Source organism: Pyxicephalus adspersus, chromosome 2 (assembly GCF_032062135.1).
Source record: "Pyxicephalus adspersus chromosome 2, UCB_Pads_2.0, whole genome shotgun sequence".
NCBI classification, from domain to species: Eukaryota; Metazoa; Chordata; class Amphibia; order Anura; family Pyxicephalidae; genus Pyxicephalus; species Pyxicephalus adspersus.
This window is the reverse complement of record NC_092859.1, coordinates 138,104,801-138,129,473: the sequence shown is the minus strand read 5'-3', so window position 1 is coordinate 138,129,473 and position 24,673 is coordinate 138,104,801. Positions and strand designations below refer to the sequence as shown.

The 24,673-nt window shown below is 38.2% G+C and overlaps 1 protein-coding gene across 1 annotated transcript in view; it reads right to left on the bottom strand.

The window, feature by feature from the left end:
* Positions 1-6,169: 6,169 nt before the first annotated feature.
* The window catches only part of MEGF11 (multiple EGF like domains 11), a gene marked incomplete in the record, with an annotated part of 327,149 nt that continues 308,645 nt past the window's right edge, over positions 6,170-24,673 (bottom strand). The window contains 2 exon segments of the mRNA XM_072402612.1: positions 6,170-7,309; positions 15,162-15,368. Of these exon segments, the coding sequence (XP_072258713.1) occupies positions 7,134-7,309; positions 15,162-15,368 (383 nt within the window).

The following is a 24,673-nucleotide window of genomic DNA, read 5'->3' as shown; positions in this document are numbered from 1 at the left end:
AATAAAACCCTTTTTAAATTTGATATCGGTATATTAAATAATTGAGTATTGCCTGGAGACTGTTGTTATAATGTTGCGGCTCCATTTATGGTAATATTAGATACTTATATACAACTATTATGAATTTGGGGCCTATTTAAAAAAGAGTGAACATAAAAATGGCGTTATTTATACCAAAAACAGCATGTTTTAATTTTACAAAAGTGTCAATTTTCCTTTTTAGGTAGAGTTTACAGTTTTTAAATATTAGATTGTAAGCTCTTCATGACAGGGTCCTCGCCTCTTGTGTCTTTGTTTGTATCTATCTGTCATTTTCAACCCCAAACATTTTTTAATTATCACAAATAAAATATTGTCAGTAAGCCTAGATTGTTCTAAAATATCATCTGTGTCTTACTTTATCTTTACCAAATGTCAAATTTATTGCCAAATATATAGGCCTATAGTGGAAATATAAACATTCCTCTGGTCCATAAGGAATATCAAGGTACAGGAGACATAATGGTTTGGTCTCCAAATAATTGTCTCCCCTCCCATTGTGTGTTACTTCCCCTACCTGCTAGATTGTAAGCTCTTTAGGGCAGGGTCCAATCCTCCTGCTGTGTCACTGTCTGTATTTGTCTGTCATTTGCAACCTCTATTTAATGTACAGCGCTGCGTAATATTCTGGTGCTATCTAAATATATATGTTAATATATATAATAATATATGAATATATATTATTAATAATAATAATAATAATAATAATAATAATATATTGAATACTAGTTGCCTGGCTATTTCTAGGTTCATTACTTTTCAATCACGCACCCAGAATGAACATGCTGTAGATGAGTGTCCAAATTATTATTTGCTCAACTTGTTCCTAAAGGTTGCCTCAAAGTATTGTAGCCAGGAATATAATGAATGATAAATATGGGGCCTCTGGCTGCATTTTCTCCACGCTGCTGTGCTAGTCCACATTCTTGGGAATCTTAAGTTCAATACAAGTATACTGTTCTTCCCTATCCTTTTGGTTCCTATTGTTGGGATCTTTTCAACCTTGTATTTTCATCAACTTCAATATCACCTAATTGTCCTCCACCTAATACTCCCGAAGAAGCCAATAGGCGAAACGCGTTGGGATAGAAAAACATTTAGCTTTTTCTCTGAGAAGCTGATACTTTGGAGAGTTTGATGCAAAGGTATTGGTTGGTTATCCCAAACTTATAAATGGGGCTGGACCATCTGTGATCACTTACCTGTAATACTCATGTTTGTATATAATGATTACAATTTAAACTGCCAACTGAAAAAAAAAACACTTTCTTTGCTTATCAATGACAGCCTACATCATTCTCTCCTGACAAATATTGGATAGCCTATGGTATTGTTGCTCAACCAGGAATCTGTGAGACCCTTAGGCTCCTCCAGTGTTTGCCAGGGGTCCCTTAAGTAATAAGCAGTTTGTGCCTTTTGGTTAGTTACCTCTGGCTATCGGTAGGGGTGACATTCTTCCCACGGGCCAGCAATGTAACTCATTTTTCTCATTGACCACAACACTAATTGTCAGGGATTCCCTAAGACCTTATTATTTTAACTGTCCCCCCCATGTTAGAAAGATTGAGAAAGGCTGGTGTACAGTCACAAGAAAGCTTTTCACTGCGGTTTCTTTACTTCCACTCAGTGATGGCAATTTTTCATCAATTCACAGAATAATTTCCATATTGCAAATTTCATCTAAAACAATCATAGGTTGGAAAAGCTGGCCATGACCTTCTCTTTAGGATAGTTGGTAGAATTTTCCATTGATAATCTGTTCCTGAGTTACACCTGTGTTGTTCTGCAAGGGTTTGGTGATCTTTAATGCTGAGGTATTACTAGTGCTGCACCTTTACATCGGCCTTTATTATATATGGGTGGTAGGACACACACTAAAATTTTAACATTCCCTTGATAGTTTCACCCTGCAGCTGCACATGAACTTTTGTTCTGAGAATGATCTGTTTTTAAAGCAATCTTTTTTTGTGCTCTTGAATCAAACACGCACTGTGTAGAGAATCCCTGCAAGGCCACACATAATATACAGGAGCTCAGCTGACGCATACACCAGCCTATAATGTTTCACTAATAGGTGTGAGTCTGATTCACCTCCTCTCCCACACCTGGGGCCAGGGGTTGACAGGGTGTTACAGAGAACAAGCATTTCATCAGATAGATCCACTTCTGCTTTTATGAATGAAGTCTATTGCTTCATAGGATTAAATGCTAAATACATCAGTTTAATAGTGTTAAAATGTAGATCAATGGTGGTCAGCTTACTGAGAATCTAAAGTGTGGCACTTGAAATGATCACACAGATTTTCTGTAATGCTGTAGAAAGATGTGGGGATACAGCAAGGAAAGTCACCAAATGCAAATAAGCTGTGACTAAAACAATAGGAGAAAATAATAGCAAGAATGCAATGGATAGCAAAGAATGAACATTTTGAAAGCAACCCTATTTGTTAGTTCTTGCAGCATGGGCTAGCTAAGGTGCAGGGATGGCTGCACTGTAATGAAAGTGGGTGATCACTGGGGTGATGTTATGGTGAAACTAAACCCAAAAATTATAAAATTGTGACAGGTCCTTTGTTCCAGAAGGGCCGGGCAATGTCCCATCTGCATGAAAATTATCTTACCTTCTTGATAGTAATTTTTTAATTGTACTCACTTGTCTCTGATTCATCCAGGGCCCTGTCTTTTTTTTTCTTCTTGTTTTTGTTCTTCAGCCATATTGACTGACCGTCCAGGGATGCCATCTTCTCAGGAGTTAATTCAGTCTTGGCAGCCGCAGGGGAGTCTAGGATGTTCTGGGTGTCCCTGGCATCATCAATTTTTTTTGACAGTTTAGGACAGGGATCAAGCAAGTAAGAATAATTATTGTAGAAAGGACATCACCTGTCCTATTTTTAGTTCCACTTTAAGAATGAATGGTACCCCATCACACTACGCATGCTATGTGCATTGCCCTGCATGTGTTTCTGGGTATATATGTGAATGGACCCCTTGTTACAGAGGCTTGTGTTACAGCAGTGTGTACAGGAAGCCTAAATAACCTGTAGCAGCAATCACTATTACTCGACTGCTGCTTGTGTAGCTTACACTATAGAAGCCATTTATACTACAAGCCAGAACTTTTAAAAGAAAATAATCACTTTCTAATTTAGGAGCAGAACTAACCTACTATAATTCTCAAATGTAGCTCTAAGCCTGCATACACACGTTCAGTAATTGTCGTTGGAAAGGATCTTTTTTTTACAATACTTTCCATTGACAAAAGGCTGAAGGATGTATGAACCAGTACTGTACATACAGCACCATACTGTTCTATGGAGAAGGGAGGGGGAGAACAATGGAGCAGCTCCCTGCTGCCCTCTCTCCCCTTCACTTCCATTATGATTGTCCTGGCAGATCCACGAACCATGAGCGCTGTACATATGCCAGATTCCCGTCCAATATCAGCCTTGAGGCGATTATCAGATGAGAATCATCTGACTTGTGTATGTAGCCTAAGTCAACTCTAGCATATATCTATACAGTGGCATAATGGCAAATTGCCCAGAGCTCTCATCTTTTCCAGGACCCCAAATGACAGAATGGTAGGAGTGCAGAGAGCTATGCATTTGGGGCCCCAGTTCATTTATGCATGTATCCCATTTTGTCTACCATTGTTCTTGCATCAATGTCACCCCACTAGTTTATACTTCCCTTAGCTTGCTGAATCAGACCTGTAGACGTCAATTGGTCGTGTAGAGTATGTCAATGGAAAGTAAGACCTGGAGGTACCCAGTGGAGCACTGTATATAACTTAATACACTTTGTCATCAATGCTCTAAATCCTAGCAAATGCTGTAAATTCCCCAGGGTGCATTGATATTTTCAGTTCACAAAACATTAGCACAGAGGTCAAATTTATTTACTGCAAACTTTATTTTTGCCAGTTATATTATTGATTTTAATGGTATAAGCTTGTAAAAAGTGAAATCACAAAAAAGGTCACATTACTTTTTGTTCATTATTCCTACGTTGTGGTATTGCTAGCTCCTGACTGACAGTAATTATTGGGTTCTGTGGTTTCCATGAGGCATAGAAAAGATTGAGGTATACGTGATTTGCTATGTGTGAGACAAAATAAAAATTCTATAGTAAGAGTAATTCATAGAGAAAAATAGCTTGTTATTTAGTTCATGAAAAGAAAGCACAATTGCACCCCTATGCAAAATTTCAGGATTGTAAAAACACAATGCTTTGATGAAAAAATCATTATTAGATACACGAATTAATGTGGTTCTGCTAAGTGGGCCGAGGCATATGTTCAACCTATCCTGTGTACACAAATCTCTTCCATCTCATCAAATGGCTGGAAGTAGGGAAGCACTAAAACAGTGGTCGCCAACCTTTTGGATGTTTGGACCACTAAATTTACGAACTCCAGACTGTGCATGTGAGGGGAGCCAAGTGTCACTCAAAGGGGAAGAAACTTACCTTAGAGTGAAGACATGATTCCAGATCCTGCCCACTCTCCCATCGCAGGTCTGAGCCTGTGACGGGAGAGTGGGTGGGTTGTGTCCAGAGACACAACCCGGCCACCACCCTGAGCCTGAGATCCATACGGGGCACTTGGTCCGCGGCTCTGGCCAGTGGGCCCACTCAGGGGGGCCCACTGGTCAGAGCCACGGACGACAAAAAATTGACATGACATACTGGACAGGGGGCACAAGTACCAGGACATCTGGCAGGGTTATAGAAGGGCAAAAGAAAAGTAATGATGAAAACCATATCCTGATTCCACAACTCCTCACACAAAGACATTTGCAGAACTTTGGCTTTGCCTAAAAAATGTGATAATAAAAGTGGTAATATAGCCATAGCTAACAAATAAAAACATAAAAATAACTATTTTTGTATTAATTTTGTTGATTCCCGGAGGTTTTTGGTAGGGCTCGGAACCCTAATCAATGCAGTGCCAGGGGATTTGAAAAAAAAAAGACCATGACTTGTAAACAACATAGATAGGGCCTGATTTATTAAAACGCTGGAAAAGATAGACCATCATGGGAGAACCTGGGTGCCCCAGCAAACCTGGAAAGGATTGAAAACATTTGCCAACTAATGGCAAATGATTTTAGAGAAATTATTGGATCACCCAGGTTCTATTAGTCTAATTTCCCCAGTTTTGGAGAGCTTTAATAAACCAAGCCTATAATGCTAGGATGACCAGGCTTCCTAGAAGAGCTATCGTCAATCATTGTACTCAGGACTGTCCTGGGTAGCAAGACTTACATTGGCAGATTTTAGTAAATGAGACCACTGTGGTGATAATACTACAGAAGCTAGATCAGGAAGGAAGTGAACGTAATTAGTAAAATCAATAAGTATTTTTGATATAATTAAATTGTTATACTTTGTTCTCTTTTCTTGTAGGGGGAAGGTAGTTATTGTAATTACATTCATGTTCTATCATCTGCAAATGTTTAATATCTTTTTTAACTTTCATTACTTTCATTGTAGCTGTCCCCAGTATGCAGAAATATGCCTATATTTGTACCACACCATGCTCATTTCCCATTTTAGGCAAAGCATAATGTTTACCAAACATACCTGGGGCAGTTAGGAGGTGCAATGTGTATCTGTCAAAAAAAAAAAAAATCATTTTCACCTTGTGTTTGTCTTCTTGTCTACTGGAAGATATTGTTTGACAAATACTAATTATCTGTTTAAAGGTTATAGCATTAAAGTCCTTATGGCTGACAACAATTCTCCTTCAAATTTAGGGAAGGGTTGAAGACAGGAGGGTTGTGGGCCAATGGTATAAAGATAATTCAAATATATTAGTCATGAGTAAAGGATGGTTACAGACTTTTGTTTCCCTATTAGGGTATTGCAGATTAAAGGAAATGGGTACTGCAACAACATATGATTTTAACGATGGACATTTCTGCTAATAAGAAACTGTTAGCAAACCTAAGGTCACTTCATAAGAAAACAGCAGCAAGGTACAATACGTAATAGTTTGCACACCTGTTCCTGAACTGCATTGTCTGCATTTTTCAGGTACGTGCTTCAGAAAGAATGTCACTACTATTCCTGTCTGTCGTGTGATCTATTTACATCCCAACACAATAACAGAGAATCCACAAAATGAGGAGAAGGATAAAAAGCCTGATTTTATTAGCAGTAAACAAGGTCTTCTGTTCAGTTTGGAACAGGTTGATTTGGTCTGTATTTCTGATTTTCTTCTTTTTGTGATGTTTTTTGTCACAAAAGCAGATTGACGGCATAACTAACGCAAAGTGAAAGTGTCCAAGAGCTTCCAGTGCAATTTCCTTATCTGTATCTGGGAAGTGCCATCTTCATCGATGTAACTGGGCTCTTTTGCAGAACACAGATGTCTGATTGGTAGCCAATTACCTAGATACGGTACTCTGAGAGTTTTCCTGTGACTAATATTTAATACCTGTGACTTATGCAGTTACACTCTATTTGTGTCCACAAGCAATGGCAAATGCTAACAGCTCTGGAACACAGCTTATGTTAATGAGTATATAAGCAATATTGCATTTACCTTTCAATAAGACATTTACAGTTTTATCTTATAAAGCATTGCAGGGAGCGCTAATGGGGTGCAAAGTGCGGCATCCCGAAGAAACCAATCAGCAATCATGTTTCACATAATATCTGATATTGTTACTTGTTCTTTGCATATTATCATTGCTCTCTGCCCTGCCTTGGTAAATAACCCTGTGAGTATTGCCCTCTGAACATCATCTCTTATTGGAAATGACATATATACAGTTATTTAGAGAAAGCGGAACTATATACACATATTTACATATTGTTATCCTTCGTTGTGTGTAAACTACTTCCACAGTTGACTCATCTTTGTGAACATCCCCTGGAATAGCCCCCTCTTCACCTGTTCACCTCTTCAGAGGCTGAATATTACACACACATACATAGATATATACACACAGTGACTTGTCCTATAGATACATCCTATGTGTATAAAAAGAGTCTCCTAATGACGTCATGCATGTGCCCAGTGGCGCTGGCCCCCCACAAAATGGGCGTATTGCAGAATGAGAGATTTCTCCGTCACTGTCCTCACACTTCTATAAAGACTGCTTATCCATCTGCTTATCCCAGAAAGTTCCATGCGAGGGGCTGTGCCGGACAGGGAGCAGGTCGTAGTGGCTGGGGATGTGGCTGTTCCTTGGCAGGTCATATGGATTTTGCATGTAGTTGGGGATCTGATGCTGGGCCTCCTGCAGCAGGCAGAGTGATGGCTCTGTGAAAAAAACAACATAGGCAATATTATCATACCACAGACAACCATTCATTCTTTTCAAATTGTTTTATTTTCTTATTAGGGATAAGAAGTGCTAGAATACACTTTAAAAAAACAGGCAATCATCTGGGCGATCCATATAAAATTTTACCAAACTTTGTTGTAGCTTTCTACAGTTTTCTGGTCTAAATAAAATGCTGTTTGTTTACTTTGTCCTTTCCAAACTGATTCCTTAATTGGAATATCACCTGGTTCAGTGTTCTAATGAGAAAAGTTGCATTCAGTCTTCATTACTTTGGAAGTAATCAAGCCGTAGGGAGTATCTCACTAAAATTAAGTTCCTTTTGCAGGAAATGCCTGACAGAATCATCAAGCAGGAAATGACATTTCTGGAGGCAGGTTGTGGTAATGCATTGACATTTTGCTACCGTCTAAAAAGTTAGCAGCTTCAAATCATATTCCAAGCAGGTGGCTTTAAATGTTCTAAATTTTCTTTACATTGTCAGTCCACCTTAAACATAGATTGAGATCTAAATAGGTATAATATAAGGCTAGTTCGAAGTCAAAGTAGGTATTCTCTAAGAAAACAATTACTTTGCCCTTCTCATAATTTTAAAGGCTAAATCCAGGAATTTAATATATACTAAAAAAAATCTACTAATATACTCATTTTTTGTCTGTTCTTTGTACCTTATTCCCTCACCCCTGCAGACTTCTCTGCTGTGTAAATGGTCTCCTGAATCCTCTATTATAATGTGCTCTGAGCTCTGGTCACAGGCTTTGACATCAACCCCTACAATGGAGCAGTAGCCCTGTCTTGTGCATCAGAGAAGAACACTAGTTTTTACCTCCCCTCTAATTAGGAGTAAAAAAGCTCTGGGCCTGGATATGAACTCCAGTCCCAACAACAACATGTTCTGACTGAGTTACACAAGAATCTCTGCAAGAACATAAATCAACTCCCAGATGGGAAGTAGGAGTTAGCTGTACCTATGAGAAGCCCAGCAACCTTTAAAGCAGCTAAATAAATACTGTATTAAAAAAAATGAGGGAAAAGTTTGATTAGAGTTAAGACTCCTCTTTTACAACTCATATCTGCTCTCCTTAACTGGGGGGTCAGAGTCTGCAACATAAAATCTGTGTTATCCTCATGCACCATTTCTATATTTATTTGCCTCCACTGTGTCCCAATTGGGTCTCCTCTTTCTTGTTCAGGTTCCTGTGATGCTATGAATAGAGTTACACCACTAATGCCATTTTAACCTGTGCGGCTTCTGTCTAATTACTAGAAAATCAAACTGATATAGCTCTCACCTGGCTAGTCATATCAACATGGCCACATCCCTTCAGTACAAATATACAAAATAAAAATGTAAAGTTATACAAATGTGAAAAATGGTTAGAAAGTGTGTATTTGTGGCCTCAAAAGCACCATTATCTATCCCTTTCTTATTTTCTAACTACTAGAAAATAATGACTGACAGGTACAATCATGGCCAGATATACTTAGGCTTAGTCCACACAAACTGCCCCCGCCCCCAGTTATTACCCTCCCATGTTTGAAATTCCCATTCATTCCAATAGGCTAGTCCACAACAGTGGAGTGTTTTCTTGATGGGCTGTCAAGAAATTGCCTATTCCAGTGTTTGTGAAGAGTTAAAACGCCCAAAAATGCTCCAAACGCCTCATTATTATGAATGGGTATTTTGGGCCATTTGGGGGGCATTTTTCTATATTTTAACTTTTCTTTGCCACATATTTTAATTATCTTATTAAAAACCCTTAAAATGCATACAAAGGCTCTATGTATTTATAAGCATTTAAAAGTTTATGTCCGTGTTGTCTTCACCTTACTGCCCTTGAAGGCTAATATTTTTGGATACCCCTCCTTCTTCACTAGACTTAATGTATTTAATCCCCCTAAACTATATTGTATTCCCCTCCTGCTCCCCAAGGTTTAATGTTTTGTATACCCTACTACTGTAACTATTACCAACAAAATGTGCAAAAAATACCAATACAGAAACAGTGAGGCCCGAACAGGAATGCTCTGGAGGGCAGTGCACCAGTGACCTCCCTGGCACCCCTAATAACCTATTGTATATAGAAATCCTGATCTCCAAATGTATTCTATAGAAGGAATTTACCTAAATGGCAGCTCCCATTCTTCCTTTAAACACATGCATGTTGGCAAACAATAAATAAAAAGTAATGGTTTATAAAGAGGTCAGCACGTTGCTATTATTATTACAGGAATGAGAATTTTTGATTGTCATACTTCCTGTCTTTATTACAGGTTAATCCTCAAATCTCATACAAAACTAGAAGCAAATTACTATGGCATTGTGCAAGTCAGCCAGGTTTTCTTTTCTATATTACACAATAAGTTCTAGCACAAGAACTTCATTACTCATTCATTACTGCATACGTACAAATTGTATGATTTGTTGCTGCTTTTTCCTCCCTGCTGTACAACGCGCAGAACAAATGGGTCTTTAAACAGTAAGGATAATAATCGGATATGCATCAGGCGTCAATGACTGCTGAATATCATGGGAAATGTAGTTTAGTGAAGACTAAAGAACCTAAACCTTTATATTCCTGCTGTACAGCATGAGAGGAAGGCAAGGGTAGGAAAGGGAGGGGGTAAAGGAAATATTACAATCAGTATTGTTCCACATCCTCCATACATATTTGCATAAGCCTTACTGCAACATATAACTGCTGTGTCTGACTAGTAATACCTGGCACAGCCTATGAATTAGATTTTTATAAGATACAATATTTCCCACAGCAGTTTTACTATCACATAATAGCTCTTGGGTTTTTGATTTAAAAGAAACGTATAGTGTAGTGTGGGCTTACTTTATTTAATGTGACTTTTACACTTTTACAAGCTTGTTCCTCTGTATTTTTGGGATCACATTTTGTAGCTTAATTCAGTGAAATCTTTGAATTTTCTGTTCAGATTAAAGCCCTACTCTAGTTTAATTTTTATTTTATTTAATTTTTAGTATAATTTTTATTTAATTTTTAGTATATTTATATTTATTTAATTTTTAGTTTTATTTTCTCTACTAACTTTCTGTTCCTCTCTTTGTAGCAACCATTTAATGAATTTTCCTGACCTGTTTGGACTAGTGTAATCCATCCACTTTTTACCAGTGCAAGTAGCTATAGCCATGTAGTTTGCTGACCACAGGGAATGTGGATATGGCATACTGAAGTCCATCACAGTGCGTTGGAATGCTGGCAACATTAAAATGAATGGTATTGCAATGCACCACCTAGGTATTTTACAGACCAATGATGCAACACACAGGTCAGAACTTTAGCGGGACTGCATCCTTATAAATGGATCCTATAGTATTAGTCTGTGTCTGACTCAGAGATGCCACTCATTAACAATGCATTCAAAGGAATGTGTAATGTCCTCAGAAACATATCTTCCTAAATTTGTGACAGTTCAGCAATATCTGTTCATGCTGGCACCAAATATGCAATATACAGAACTTTCACTTCGTCAGCCCTGCTTTAATAGGCAAAGATCAAAATAAATGCACATTTTATATAAGACATTTCCCATTGAAGCTAATTAAAGACAAAAAGCGTTTGATGCCAAGTTAAAGTAACTTTTGAACTTTTTGCAAGTCCACTGTAGATTTGCTAGGAAGATCACTCTGATCTTCTTTTGCTTCATTGGCCTCCTTAAATTGCACTGCAATGTGACCAATTAGGATTTGATTTAATGAGAATGAAATGCTGACGTTAATGTGCATGCCATCCAAGTACATGAAACACTAAGACGGAACTTCTAAGACCAGTCAAGAGATGGGCAGACCGTTGTAATAAAGAATCCATGTGGTAAAGAAAATAAGGTCCAATTCCCCCATGTATGACTAACTTTTGGAGTCATTTTTAAGTTACTTAACCCTGATTTTAATCGAATCTGTTCCCCACAATGAGCACTTGTTGTTGAACAGAAGTCAGATGTGAAAGGACAAACTGACTGCTAAATATTTTTTATTAAAGTAAAACTTAATAAAAAAGTTAAAGTAAAGTAAAAAATACAGAGTTAAACCAATTCACCATTTTCTTTATCTCTTGTATTGGACTATATTGGTGAGATCTCTGTGCATGAATATGAATTATCTAGGCCAGTGTTTTCCAACCAGGATTTCTCCAGGGGTTGCTAAGGGGGTTCCTTGAACAATGAGCAGTTTGTGCCTCTTCAGCTTAGGTGACACAATAATGTTTTTGGTTATCTGTAAGGGTGACAGTTTTCCCACTGGCCAGCAATGTAACTTCCCCCATGGTAAAAAGATTGAGAAAGGCTGGTCTACACAAATGCTGTGGACATTGTGAAGGGTCCCACTGTGATTTATTTATTCATTTTTATATTAACAGACGTTTCCAATGCATTTCGCAAATTACTCAAAACTCCCATATGATTGAGAAAAGGAGTAGGAAAAGTAGTGGGAGATCTCAAATGTAGAGTATTCAAAATATATACAAACCTTTTAAGCAGGCTGATTTTATTTTTAACCCACATGCTTTCATTATAACAATCTTATGGTAATATCCTAAAAGGGCAACCAGCTGGTACCAGGAGGCTATGCAGGAGGCTAGCTGCTTACATAGGAGGTTATGCAAACCTGATCTGACGGATATAAATTTGATATCCTGATATCCAATTGTTCTTGAATATGGCCACATAGTTGTGCATGTTTAACACATTAAAGTGGGGAAAATGTAAGAATGGCCAGACCCCAGAGATACCACCTTACCTTAGAGGAGGATTGGACAAAATCTTTAAACTTGTCCCCCAAGAGTGGCTAGTTGGAAGGTCCATGTTACTACTACAGACATTATCGCTGATCTGCCCAAAAATGACCTGACTGGGCAATGACTATCTTATATCTGTGTTCAGTTTGATCTCAGAGGAAACAAAATAGGTTGGTCAAAAAAGTCTAGCTGGTTGATTAGCTAATCCTTATGGAGCTATTGCTTTATCTTTTGAACCAACACATAATACCACCCCCTGCTATGTCAGTGGGCACTCTTACCTTTATAAAGAAAACAGTTCCCCATACCACAATGGAACCTGCCAATACTGACTTATTACTCAGTAAATGTTTTTGTCCTGGCTATCATGCTGACTCTTTGGGCATGATTTAATAAAGCTCTCCAAGACTAGAGAGGATACACTTCCATCAGTGAAGCTGGGTAATCCAGAAAACTTGGAATGGATTTCCTTAAGTCGTTTGCATTTTGCTAGCAAATGATTTTAATTCTGAACCAAATCCATTTCAGGTTTGCTGGATCACCCAGCTTCACTGATGAAAGTGTATTCTCTCCAGCCTTGGAGAGCTTTAATAAATACGGCCCTCTGTCTTCAAATACTCTTCAACAACCTGGAAAAAAATAGATAAGAAGTTCTGACTTCACTCTATGTTTCTGGATCTATACATTTGCTTTGGGTCAGTCACTTAAAAAGTCAGAATAATCAGAAATGAACATTTCCAGAATGAGGTCATTAATCCCCCCCCCCAAGCGTTAAGTAAGTTTTACTATCGAAGGAAAAATCCTGTTACAGTCCAGTCAAGCTCCGTAATGTGGATTGGTTCTGGTTTATTTTAGTGACTGAACCTCACCAGCGTCCTCACCAATATTTTAACTACATAGATAGGATACTGCCAATACTCTCATCCTATTCTTTTTTCTCTTTGTATTAGGAACATGGAATGTATACTTTGTTTGGCTGCTATTGGCAATATTTGAAATTTACTTTACTCCCCTTTAATCAATTCAAAATCAGCACCTGTCCTAATATGCCAAACAGCATACATGATACAGCATAACTGGAATATAACATTATGACATGATATGTCACTACAAATTGTTTAATTTAAATATTCAATAAATTGCAATCATGGCGGCTTCCAAACCAAAATGAAAACTTGTTAAAAAAGGATGGGGGTTTTAGGTCAGGCGACAAGGCCTAAACATGCAGACAGGAGACTGTTTGGAGGATAATCTAGTGAAAGAAAAAGGAAACACAAAGAAGGCCAGTCTACCAAAAGTGATGTTACAGTTGCAGACTTAGATTTTAGTGTTGATTTCTGGTTCTTTGAGTCCCTTTCACTATAGTGTCCCTGACTATCTTGGTGTTCCAAACCCAATGATTCATCTTTCATAACATAGACTGTAGGCTGTATTAGACAGGGTTCTCTTTTCTTCCCGTGTCATTGTTTGTTATTGTCTATTATGCAGGCTTGTCATCAGCAACCCCTATTTGTACAGAGCTGCATAAAACATTGCCACTTTATAAATAAAAGTTCTAATAAAATATTAAATAACACAGCTGGGATAGTGAAAAAACTTCAGGCACTAAAAGTGTGCAGAACTGGGGATTAAAGTACTGACTACTGACACCCCTAACCTGTACAACTTTAACTCTCAAGTATCTGCCTAAAACTGAAATATCTTTTTTGGAAGCACTGAACATTTAATCCAAAATTCTAGGTAATTAGAACAAGAACAGCACATGATAGAAGATAGGATAGAATACATGCTGCAATAAAACATTTTTCCTTTCTGTAAATCTTGTATAGGTGACATTTTTAATGTAAAGCTGAGACAGAAGTACAAGATTTCCTTACTAACCACACTAACTTTCCATTCTTAGCCTTCTAATCTACTAAAACCCCACCCCAGCTGTTCATTTACCCCAATAGGACAGCCACAGTCTGCTCCTCAGACAACAATTCTTTTTGATGCTGGTCTCGGTGATGTGGGGAGTCCTCAGACTTGAACAAAGCTAAATTTCTACAATAAAAATGCTTGACTAGTTTTGGACTTGTATGCAAGTCCATGATGAGTCTTTAGGAAACCAGTTGTAAAGGGGATTTTTTCGCGCCAGGATAGACAGTGGGAAGGCCATGGCTTTGTTACTGAGCTAAGTAAACTGTTAGGTGAAAGAAAGCTTTGACTGTCCTGCTGATGTAAGTAGTAAGCATTTGGGGTTGGGGTTCTTCAGTGTAAATTAGTTCAGGAGAAAAAAATGGTGCTATTAAAGTGACTGATACTAGTTAATTTCAACACAAATCTTTCCATAAGCTATACATTTTTACTCAATGCCGCATCTTGAATATAATGTCAGCAGATATTTACTCATGAGACACTCTATAGCATTTCCATCACTCCTGCAGCAGCTACAGTGAAGAGGAAGGGGACTGTACTAGGATAATGACTTTTGCAGGAGTCGCTTTAAATGAGACACTAGTATAAGAAGAGAAGCCAACATTGGCTGGCTTAGGAAGACAAGCTATTCTACCTGTACATTGCCCTCATTCCTATTCCATTATTTTTTAACCCTGCTAAAATTAAAGCCAGCATGCCAGTCATGACTATGCTCCTACTCCTACCTTCTCAATGGATTTACAATATAAATGCAAGGCACAGGTATGATAAAAAAAGGCAAATAAAAAGGCAAAGATACTTCCCAAGCCAAATATTTAAATAGATGTTTCAATTTTTAATCTGCACTAGACAGCTGACATCTGAATAGGTATTTAGGTGACACACATTACCATGTTCCATTTTGACTAAAGCCTATCTATTGCTTACACCCAATAAAGTCATTAACCTTAAACAGATGGTTTCAGACAACTTATAGCTGCTTCTTCACTTTACAGGTGATTAAACATTAGACATGGGAAGAGAAAAGGAAGGAAAGTGACTGGTCAGTGGGACAAAAAGAAATAAGGAAAGAGACAGTTGGCAGATTTTGCCAAGTCTGGAGGACAGAGTGTCATGCATGTTTGCAGCTAGCATGGAGACTGGCACTTACCCACGTCATACACATTTTTGTTAGCTTTGGATGAGGGTGGTATATCTGAGTATGGGGCATCTGTATGGACAGGTGAGGTCATTTCCACGTAGCTGTTCTCTGAGTGTTTGGAGTGCTGCACAGGGGGGTCTGTAATGGTGGCATAAGGGTTCTCATTGCTGTTTATTGAGCAGGTGCTGGCACTGCACCCTGACTCTTTCATACAATCTGCAAAAAGCAACAAACACAAGTCAAAAAGAAAATGGGGGACAGACTGGAGCTTAGGAGGCAGCAGGAAAAAAGTGGGAAGAGGTAAGCCCTGCGGGTAAAAATGATAAATACCAAGAATTGGTAAGTAAGGGGGAACAATATGGATGGAAGATGTTAGAGGAGGGCTGGACTATGGTGCCAACATCTTCCAGAACAAAGCTACACATACAACATACTTGTAGGTGCAGTTACATGCTAATTGCTGTTTTATTTGAGGAATAGCAATGTAATTTTGTATCTGCACTATCAACTGTACATAAATAGTAGAAATCATTCACCCTGATGCCCAGGCAGGTTATTACGTCTTGCCCATGCTCAGTTGAAAGTATCCAAATGTTGCTGAGAACTATAACGGATATTATAAAAACTAAAGTCTCTGTAAAGGCAAAGTAGGCAGGGAAAGTTAAACCCTTTGCCAAGTTTTTATTGCCATCTACATTCCCCCTCTACTTGTCCTGGTGATCATTGCCAGTATGACATACAATGTAGGGAAACCTAACATTTTGAATTGTTATGAGCACAATAGGTGAGGAAAATCCTCTAATGGTGACACACCAGGACAAGTCTCTGGGATGAATATTTTGTCCTCTTTGGAAAGATTTATTTTCATTTCCTGTTGCATCATTAGGACAGGAAGTAAATTTAAATCCCCTTAGTGGAGTGCTGGCAGAGAAAGATACCCCGAAAGGGTTTTTCAATCTTCCTTTGCTTTATACAAAAAGTTTGGTTTGATATGCACTTTATTGCCCAAAAAGGATAGTGTGGATATGACTGAACCAGCAAAAGAGATGCAGATCTCAATTCCACTATTCAGAAAAGCAATTTTCGAGCAATTATTGGATGCAATATCTGTCCCATGATTCCCAATAACATGAAGATGGCGCTGGTAGAAATCCAAGAGGGACACAATCACTGGCACAGCATTGTTGGTATCAGAATCAGTAACTGTTAGTGGGTTCAAGGCTCATGTGTTTTAGTGGGTAGATGATATCTAGTGACAACAATTTATTATACTGTATAATGCATATATATAACAACAGTATACAGGTTTCAAATGTCAAGAGGTTTTAGTGGTATGCCTGGTGCACAACAGATTATTCTTTAGACTAACTCCTTTGCATTTTACAATGTTTTAAGGAGGACAGTGAAATGTTTAGACAACCACAAAACATGCAGAGATACAAATTAGAAGAATAAAATCTATCTTTACAGTTTAGAATGCTAATGTTAAACTTATTTAAATATTTTAAATGTTATCATTTGCAATATTCTATGGGGAAAAGTTCAGTCTGTTATGGAAATCAGAAAAAAAATGTAATTATATAAAATGAGATGAGTCTTACATTACAGAATTTGTGCAATTATAAACTGTATTTTATCGACACTATAGTATCTACCAATGACTTGATGGATATGCCAAAGGTACCAACTATAGCATTCTATCTCTGTTACCATTTTGTTGTGCAGCAAATTGTTATAATGAGCCCAAACAATGGCAGATAGAAATGTCATGGAAAAGGACATATTCCGTTTACCTGTGAAAAAGACCATTAGCACATAAAAGGAGTTATTATGTCCCAGCACTCTTCTATAGGTTTGTAAGAGAAGAGAGTTCTATAGAAGAGATAATTAACCTAATTAGAGTTAACTCAGTGTTTGACACTCACAATCCTTGCTTTAAAAATCCCAGGGACAGCTCTATGTTAATGAGGACCTCAAAGCACAAACAGCAAGCGAGGGCATAAAGCAGCATGCAAAGGATGAGGGATGAGCAGAGGCAAGGATGGGAGCCAGCCAAGAGTGGCACACACAGGCAGCCGAAAACAGAGGCCTCCTGTGTCTTCCCAGCACAACAGAATGAGGGTCCAATTGTCTCCCAGCCAAACCAGTGGCCCACATCCATATCCAACAACATTAATTCAAGCACTGTCTACCACCCACAAAGGCACATACGTAATACATACATTTGCAAGAGTTAATAAAAATACCATGATACATGTTAAATATTAATAATGCTTGCATATGTAAATACATCTATAGATGTCTAGAATCCAATTTTTGTAAGGAGTGTTAATAGGATACACACTTGGAACATACCCAAAGCTACATACACACGTCAAATGATTCTTGCTCGAGACAAACAGTCATGCTCAACATGGGCAAAATCTGACTCGTGTACAGCTGTTCCTCGATGTCGTATATCAGTCCCCCATATCAGGGAGATTGATGAATTAATGATCAGGAACAACTGCTGTTCACTTTTATATGTATATATACTTTGTATATAATGCTCGTTCATTCATCTGTCACTGAAAACGATCATGAGTGATAATTTCGAGCAACAATCTTCTGATGCCCATAGGATATCTGTACAAGGCGTAAGGGACTACAGTTCTTGGCAGTCCCTAAAGGATAACTGCACTTTAAAACAAAGTGTTCTCCCCAGAGCTGGGTGGGAAGAAGCTGTAGAGAGACCCAACTTTTCAGTAACCACCCAAAAACAGCCAGATGGTTACAGGAAATTGCCAGGTAGTGCGCCCGGCTATAAGGGGGGCCGTAGAGAACACTGCCCGAGTTAAACTAACCCATCCTTCTCCTTCACAGAGCCATCAATACTGAGATATGATGGCTGCAATTCTGCTATTTGTTTACATCCGGTGCCACTTTCTCCACTGTCCTGGTCCTGCCTTTCAATTACATCCCTGAATATATTTCCTTTTCTCACTCCATCAACACAATAATGACATTTTTAAATAAAACCTTTCTGTTTTCATTGCATACTTTTAGACTCAGGAATGTCACCTTTGGGTTTATGTGCTTCTTTATGCATTGCAGGCACATCATGGCTGGATATATCTTCCTGAAGCACAGCACCCTGCCTCAGTACCTCCCTCAGCCCTAAAACAATCAGTGAACTGGCTCCTCAGAGGAGGTACCAAATGTCTACTTGGAAAGGTGTCAATCTGGAGAAGAGGGCATTATATATATATATATATATATATATATGTCAAATTTCATTGCTTTTTTAACCCCTAAAAAAGTCAAAACTAACCTTGTTTGAAAAATTACAAAACAATCAGTGTTCAAAATATACCATGCCAAAAATCCAAACACTTCCTTGGCAACTCGTACATAGACTGAATTTATGTGCAGACCACCCTAGCTAACACCCACATTGGATCCCAAGCTTACAAAATTGAAAGATCTGAAATTCAATGAACAAAATCAGGTGGGTCAGTAAGGGTTGGGGTTTAGATAATGCTGGATTCCCATCAGCCAGTGGGGATGTCCATCAGAAAGTAGGGATTTATCAGACCTGCTGCAGCTTCAAATGCACACTGTGAAAAGCTGACAATGTATTAAAAGTACGACATCTCATTACAGAATGGAAGCCAGATTAGCCTAAAGCTAAATCTGGAGTTCAGCCTTAATAAACCTGAAATCATTAGTAATATATTAAAACACTGTTTTGTAGACTGCCTTCAATCACACCAGCAAAGTATCCCCTGGACATTATTTTAAATGTTGGCAATTATGATTTAAAAGTCCATCATAATAAATAGGAGTAATTATGTGCCTCTCTGTAGACCCAAACTTGCTAGTTCATTCGGTGTATTTTAAGTGAGTAAGTTCCTATCATTTTATGGAAAAATAACAGCATGTTTGGGATTTGTATTAATGTGCAGTATGATAGCATGCCTTTTAAACAAGCATCAATTCTAACCGGCACCAGGCGCTCTGGTTACATAAATGTTGACGGAAAACATCAGCATTGTGGTATGAGCATCGGGCACATTAATGGATCTGTCTGTAAGCAGTCTTCAGGGGAACATAGCTTTTATACAGTATGCTTGGCTTTTCTGTCTCTGCATTACCATAGTGCTAGAGAGTCACTTAGATCAGCAAACAAACACACATGTATATATAAAAAGTAACACTTCACCATGGGATAAAAGATGTCTGAAAATTGGAGGACCTGAGTATCCAGAGTACATCATTTTTCTAGTGAATAAAACATTTCTTCAGCTCTTATGAGTGCTTTTGCATCTTCTGACTGATGATGGCTTGGTTATAGAGTTCGGTCTTTGCATATTTTACACAGGAGAGAAATAACAAGACCCTTTTTACTCATTGCAGGTAACATCAGAGGAAATGCTATGTGCCGTCACCAACTTAATTACCATTTTAGAAAAGTGCAATAATTCAAGACTGGGAAAAACCCAAATAGGAGATAAAAATATGCAAACACTCCCCATATTACTCCATGTTCACATTACTTTATTTGCAATGTTATAAGTGATATGATCGATAGGAGCACATGGAAAATCCACAGCTACCAGTGCATAAAGCGTCAGGCCTAACAAAAGGCCTAGGATACAAGCATTTAAACTTATTGAGCTAGGATCATATTATTTTACCAATTGTTTGGTCTTTTAGTCACAAAGAAATACAAGGTCTGTCTAATAAATAACAAGTCTGATAGAATACCTCACTTTGTTTTATTTCTATGACAATTCCAAAGCTGGAAAGATTCTCTCCATTCACAAATAATTAACTAAGCACTGATGCCGTCTTGTTTTCCACTGGTGGAAGGTGTGGAGAAGATCAGTTTCAGCTGTTTCATGATATCTGATGTTTTTTCTTTACTGCATTTATTGGCTCAAAGCGTGTTTCTTTAAGTACAGATTTTAATTTAGATAAAAGAAAAAAGGTGCCAAATCTGGTGAATATGGAGGATGTTCCAGCGTAGTAATGTGTTTGTTTCACAGAAAGTTCTGTGTGAGAAGGAGCATTGTCCTGATGAAGAATGAATCCATTTTCCCACATTTCTGGCAGGCTTTTCCTGACTCTTTCTCTCAGCTCCCTTATAATAATGTTGGTTCACTGTTGTGTCTTCTGGAACCCATTCTGCCAAAATGACGCTCTCCATGACACAATGAGCATGGCATTGAATTTGGACTTTTTTGATTCTTGGTGATGAAGATATTACCAGTGACTGTGGTAGTGTTTCAGGATCATACTGGAAGATCCAGGTTTCCTCCCAAGTGATGACTTTATGAAAAAGGTTCAGGTCCACCCTAAGTTACTGCAGAATATCAGTACAGATTTCCGTGTGGCTCTGTTTTTCCTTTGGTGTGAAGTTTTACTAAAAGTTTCAAGTTGACGCATTGCTTGAACCATGATTTCAGCACATGAGGGGAAACACATGAGCACTAAATGGTGACAAAGAGTGCCGGCGTTTGTCCTGCATGTGTGGACAAGCTTATACATTCATGGCAAATGCTCATAATCCGTTCTCACTGCTTTGTTTAGGAGATAGAAACACAGTCTTGTTATGTAACAGACAGGCCTCAAACTTATATCTATATAGATAAGCATAGTGGCTCAGTGGTTAGCACTCTGGCCTTTGCAGCGCTGGGTCCCAGGTTTGAATCTCTGCCAGGACACTATCTGCATGGAGTTTGCAGGTTCTCCCTGTGTTTGTGTGTTTTTTTTAGTTAGTACTCTGGTGTCCTCCCATATTCCAAAAATTTGCAGTTCAATTAATTGGCTTCCCCAAAAATTGACCTTAGAGTGTTAATGACATATGACTATGGTAGGGACAATAGATTGTGAGCTCCTTTGAGACACAGCTAGTGACATGACTATGGACTTTGTGAAGCACTGCGTAATATGTCAGCGCTATATAAATACTGGCTAATAAAAATATATGTAGTTACTGCAGTGAAGACATAGACGTACTGGTTGTGCCTAGGTCCAAGTAGGTATATAACCCCCAGAGCTACACTGCATCCAATGCTCAGGAACATAGGAAACAGACTGGTAAATTAATATGGATGTTGAATACGACTGTTTTTTCAAGTTGGTTTAGGAAGCCTGTTGCTTGCCAGCAATTGTTGCTCCATTGTATGAATAAAAATTAGAACTGCTGGAGACTTCAAATGAATCCTAACATAACTTATTATTATGTTTGTTACTGTCTCCTAACCTTGTTTGTGCTCATAAAGCTACAAGCCATTATATAGTTTAATAGGAACAGTCATACTGCAGGAGTTATATTAGCATGTGATTCATCTAGGGAAGATTTGGAATAAGCTACATACACTGGTGGAATGATCAGAAGACAAGCCTATGATGCACAATAATTAAGGGGTAGGGAGTTGGTGTCTAATACCACATTTTTTGTCTGTATCATAGTCTTTGTTATGTTTGTGCAGCCAGTTTCTCATTTTACCATCTTGGATGAGAATAGGCAGTGCAAACGGCAAACACTTTAGTGAATGGAATCTAATCATTTAAATCCATATTTTAAACCTTCCCCTTGCTAATAATTTGCTTATTATGCTAAGGTGTGGCAATATAAATAAACATTTATTATAGAACAAAGGATTTAGAAAACACTATGGGTTAGCAACTGATATCAAATACATTATACCATGTATCTTTAGTGTGTAGAACATAGCTATAGGTGGCTAGGAATTCTCGTGGGACCTAAATTTTTTAAGTGGAGAAGGAGGTGTGCTTTAAGGAGGGGATGACTATTTGCTGGTGTGCAAAGAGGCCACACCACCCTAAAGCTACAGCCAGCCAAGGAATGTGTTAAAGCCTTTTAAAGATCACCACCCTCCATCTCCTGTGATAGCTCTATCAGCAAATGAATACCTTGCCAACAAAAACTGTATTTGCTTATTGCTTTCAGCAGGCATTGGTTACATGGATGTCTCTCCCAAACTTATGGCTTGGACAGGCCTTCAATCCCTGTTAGGTTATCCCAATTCATCTGTGGCTGGAACTGGTTTTTCTTTATTATTGTTGGAATATGTATGCCCATTGAGTCAGTAATATGGCCTTTCCCTTCCATCCTAAAACATTCTAGGCAAGTGGGCAAGGTTTTTTTGATGTGTGGTTGAGACATGTTCTCCCTATACATGCTCCCCAGAAAGCTGTAGGTAGGTGGTGGCCCCTATATTGTGTCCCAACTTTTCAGTAACTACCCAAAAACAGCCCTATGGTTAGTGAAAAGTGCTGGGTGGTGCCTCCAGCTAAAAGTAATTTTTGAGAACACTGCTATAACAAATAAAAGGCAAGCAGAATGAAGCATATGGCTGCAAGAAGCACTATATGACATTAATATGCAAAATGTCATATTTACCTATGGTTCTGGTAGTTGTGGCATTGTATGTGTGATTGTTACCCAAGATGTTCCATTCCACACCCAAGCTCTACATAACTGTTTACGTATCGTATTTAAAGTTTAAGTTTAATTCACGTGTTCACCAAACATCAGGGGCTGGGGAGCAGATGTTCATCTTGGGTGCTTTATGTGCCCATTAAAATCCTGCGAATACTCTAGCTCTGGCCATGAAAAATCAGGGCTGTCTGAGTCTTTAGCCTGGTATATACTTTCCTTTCCTTGCAAATATGTGCAGGTAAACGGTGAACAACACTACCCCTGGGCAAAGAGAGAAGTCCTTTTTCTGCTTAACACAGGCACTGTATTTGCTTACATTTACATTTTTGGTAGCTTAGGGAGGTCCTTAAGTCCTTAAACGACACCCATACCTCCCACCAATTCTATTAGCAGAAATATAAATAGCATAGGATGCAATCAATATTTTTTCTATATTCTCACAAAAAAGTAATCTTTATACAAAAAATTATAATAACACCACATATACAAAAGAGCTTTTGTAAATTGAACCCACTGTATTCTGTCCAGGGTCCTCTAATATACACCCATGCATACATATTATCCAGACACTATGCCCAATCCAGCAGCAGGATTTTACTGGCAGTACCATGGATGCTTTGTATGTCTATATTACCCTCTGCTTCTCTAACAATGGGCCTTATATAAGTGAAAGGAAAGCGGACTGTACTTCATGGTAGTAATGGACCACACGTACAGTCCTATGCCACTTAGCCCCTGTACAATACATTGGTCAGACCTCACCTGGAATATGCAGTCTAGTTTTGGGCCCCAGTTCACAAAAAGGACATTGTAGAATTGCAGAGTGCAGAGAAGGGCAACTAAACGAATAAAAGAAATGGAGGAGCTCAGCTATGAGGAGAGATTAGCTAAACTGAATCTATGATCATCTTGTATAAATAGATAAATGGTCCATATAGAGAACTCTCGTCCGAATTATTCATTGCTTTAGGGAAAAGCTGGATTCTTTTATAGAAGCACAGAATATAACTGGGGATTAAGGCTTTAAAGTAAAGATAACAGAGACTGTTGATTCCAATTTAGCAGGGTCTACTCCCAGCACTCTGATTGCAAATGCAAGTGCATTGCAAATGATTTGGACATATTTATGTTGAGATTTTACTGACATTGTACTTGGAAAGATTTAAGAGTTGGCAGTGCCAACACCTGACAAATGTTGCAGTAAGATTCAACACCATGCAAGTGCACTGCCAATGGTACCTGAGTATTGCTAAGTTTGCTTTCAATAGAAAGTACAGATATTGGCTTTGCAAAACATTAGGAAAGCTCAAAAAGACAATGCAAATGCCTTCTCCACACTTCAGTGTAAATAAGGCCTTACATATATATGCCAGAATACTAAATAACCAGGACAGAGAATTATGTGATGGTATGGGGGCTGGCTGAAACAAATGTATCTGTGTGTATTGGCAGCTTCATACTGCTTCTCCCATTGTTATATGATGGTGTGGGACAATGGGGCTGATTTACTGAAAAAAACAATTAGGCTATTCACTTACCAAGTTGAATCATCTCCATGAAAGTTTAGTGAATGCGGTGAAAATTCACTGTGCAAAGAATATCCAATCATGTGCAAGGAATCTGAAAAAAATAGGATTTTTCCTTGAACATGATTAGATGGTTAAAGTTAACAGAGTTTCATCTCATTTTCCAAGCTAAGTGAATTATCCCTTGCATGTTCACAGCCTATATTACTTTAGTAAATTAACCCCAGTGTAAATATGTTCTTTAGCCATGGGGCAAACAGTCTTCTCTATGCAAAACAATAAAGCATAGATCATAGGGCAATGTGAAGAATATGCAATTCATTAAAGAGTCATATGCAAAAGGTAATGTTCAGCTTCATTCCCCAAAGACAATTCCATGCAATATATGTATACCATACATTTCTCTAGGTTTATCACTTATTTATCACATACATTTTAGGAGAGGATCACTTAAAAAGATTGACAATGAACTATTTTATGCTGTAAAAGCATAGAATAGGCACTATGAACAGTTGGAGGATTGTTTAATTTTTAAAGCTAAAAAG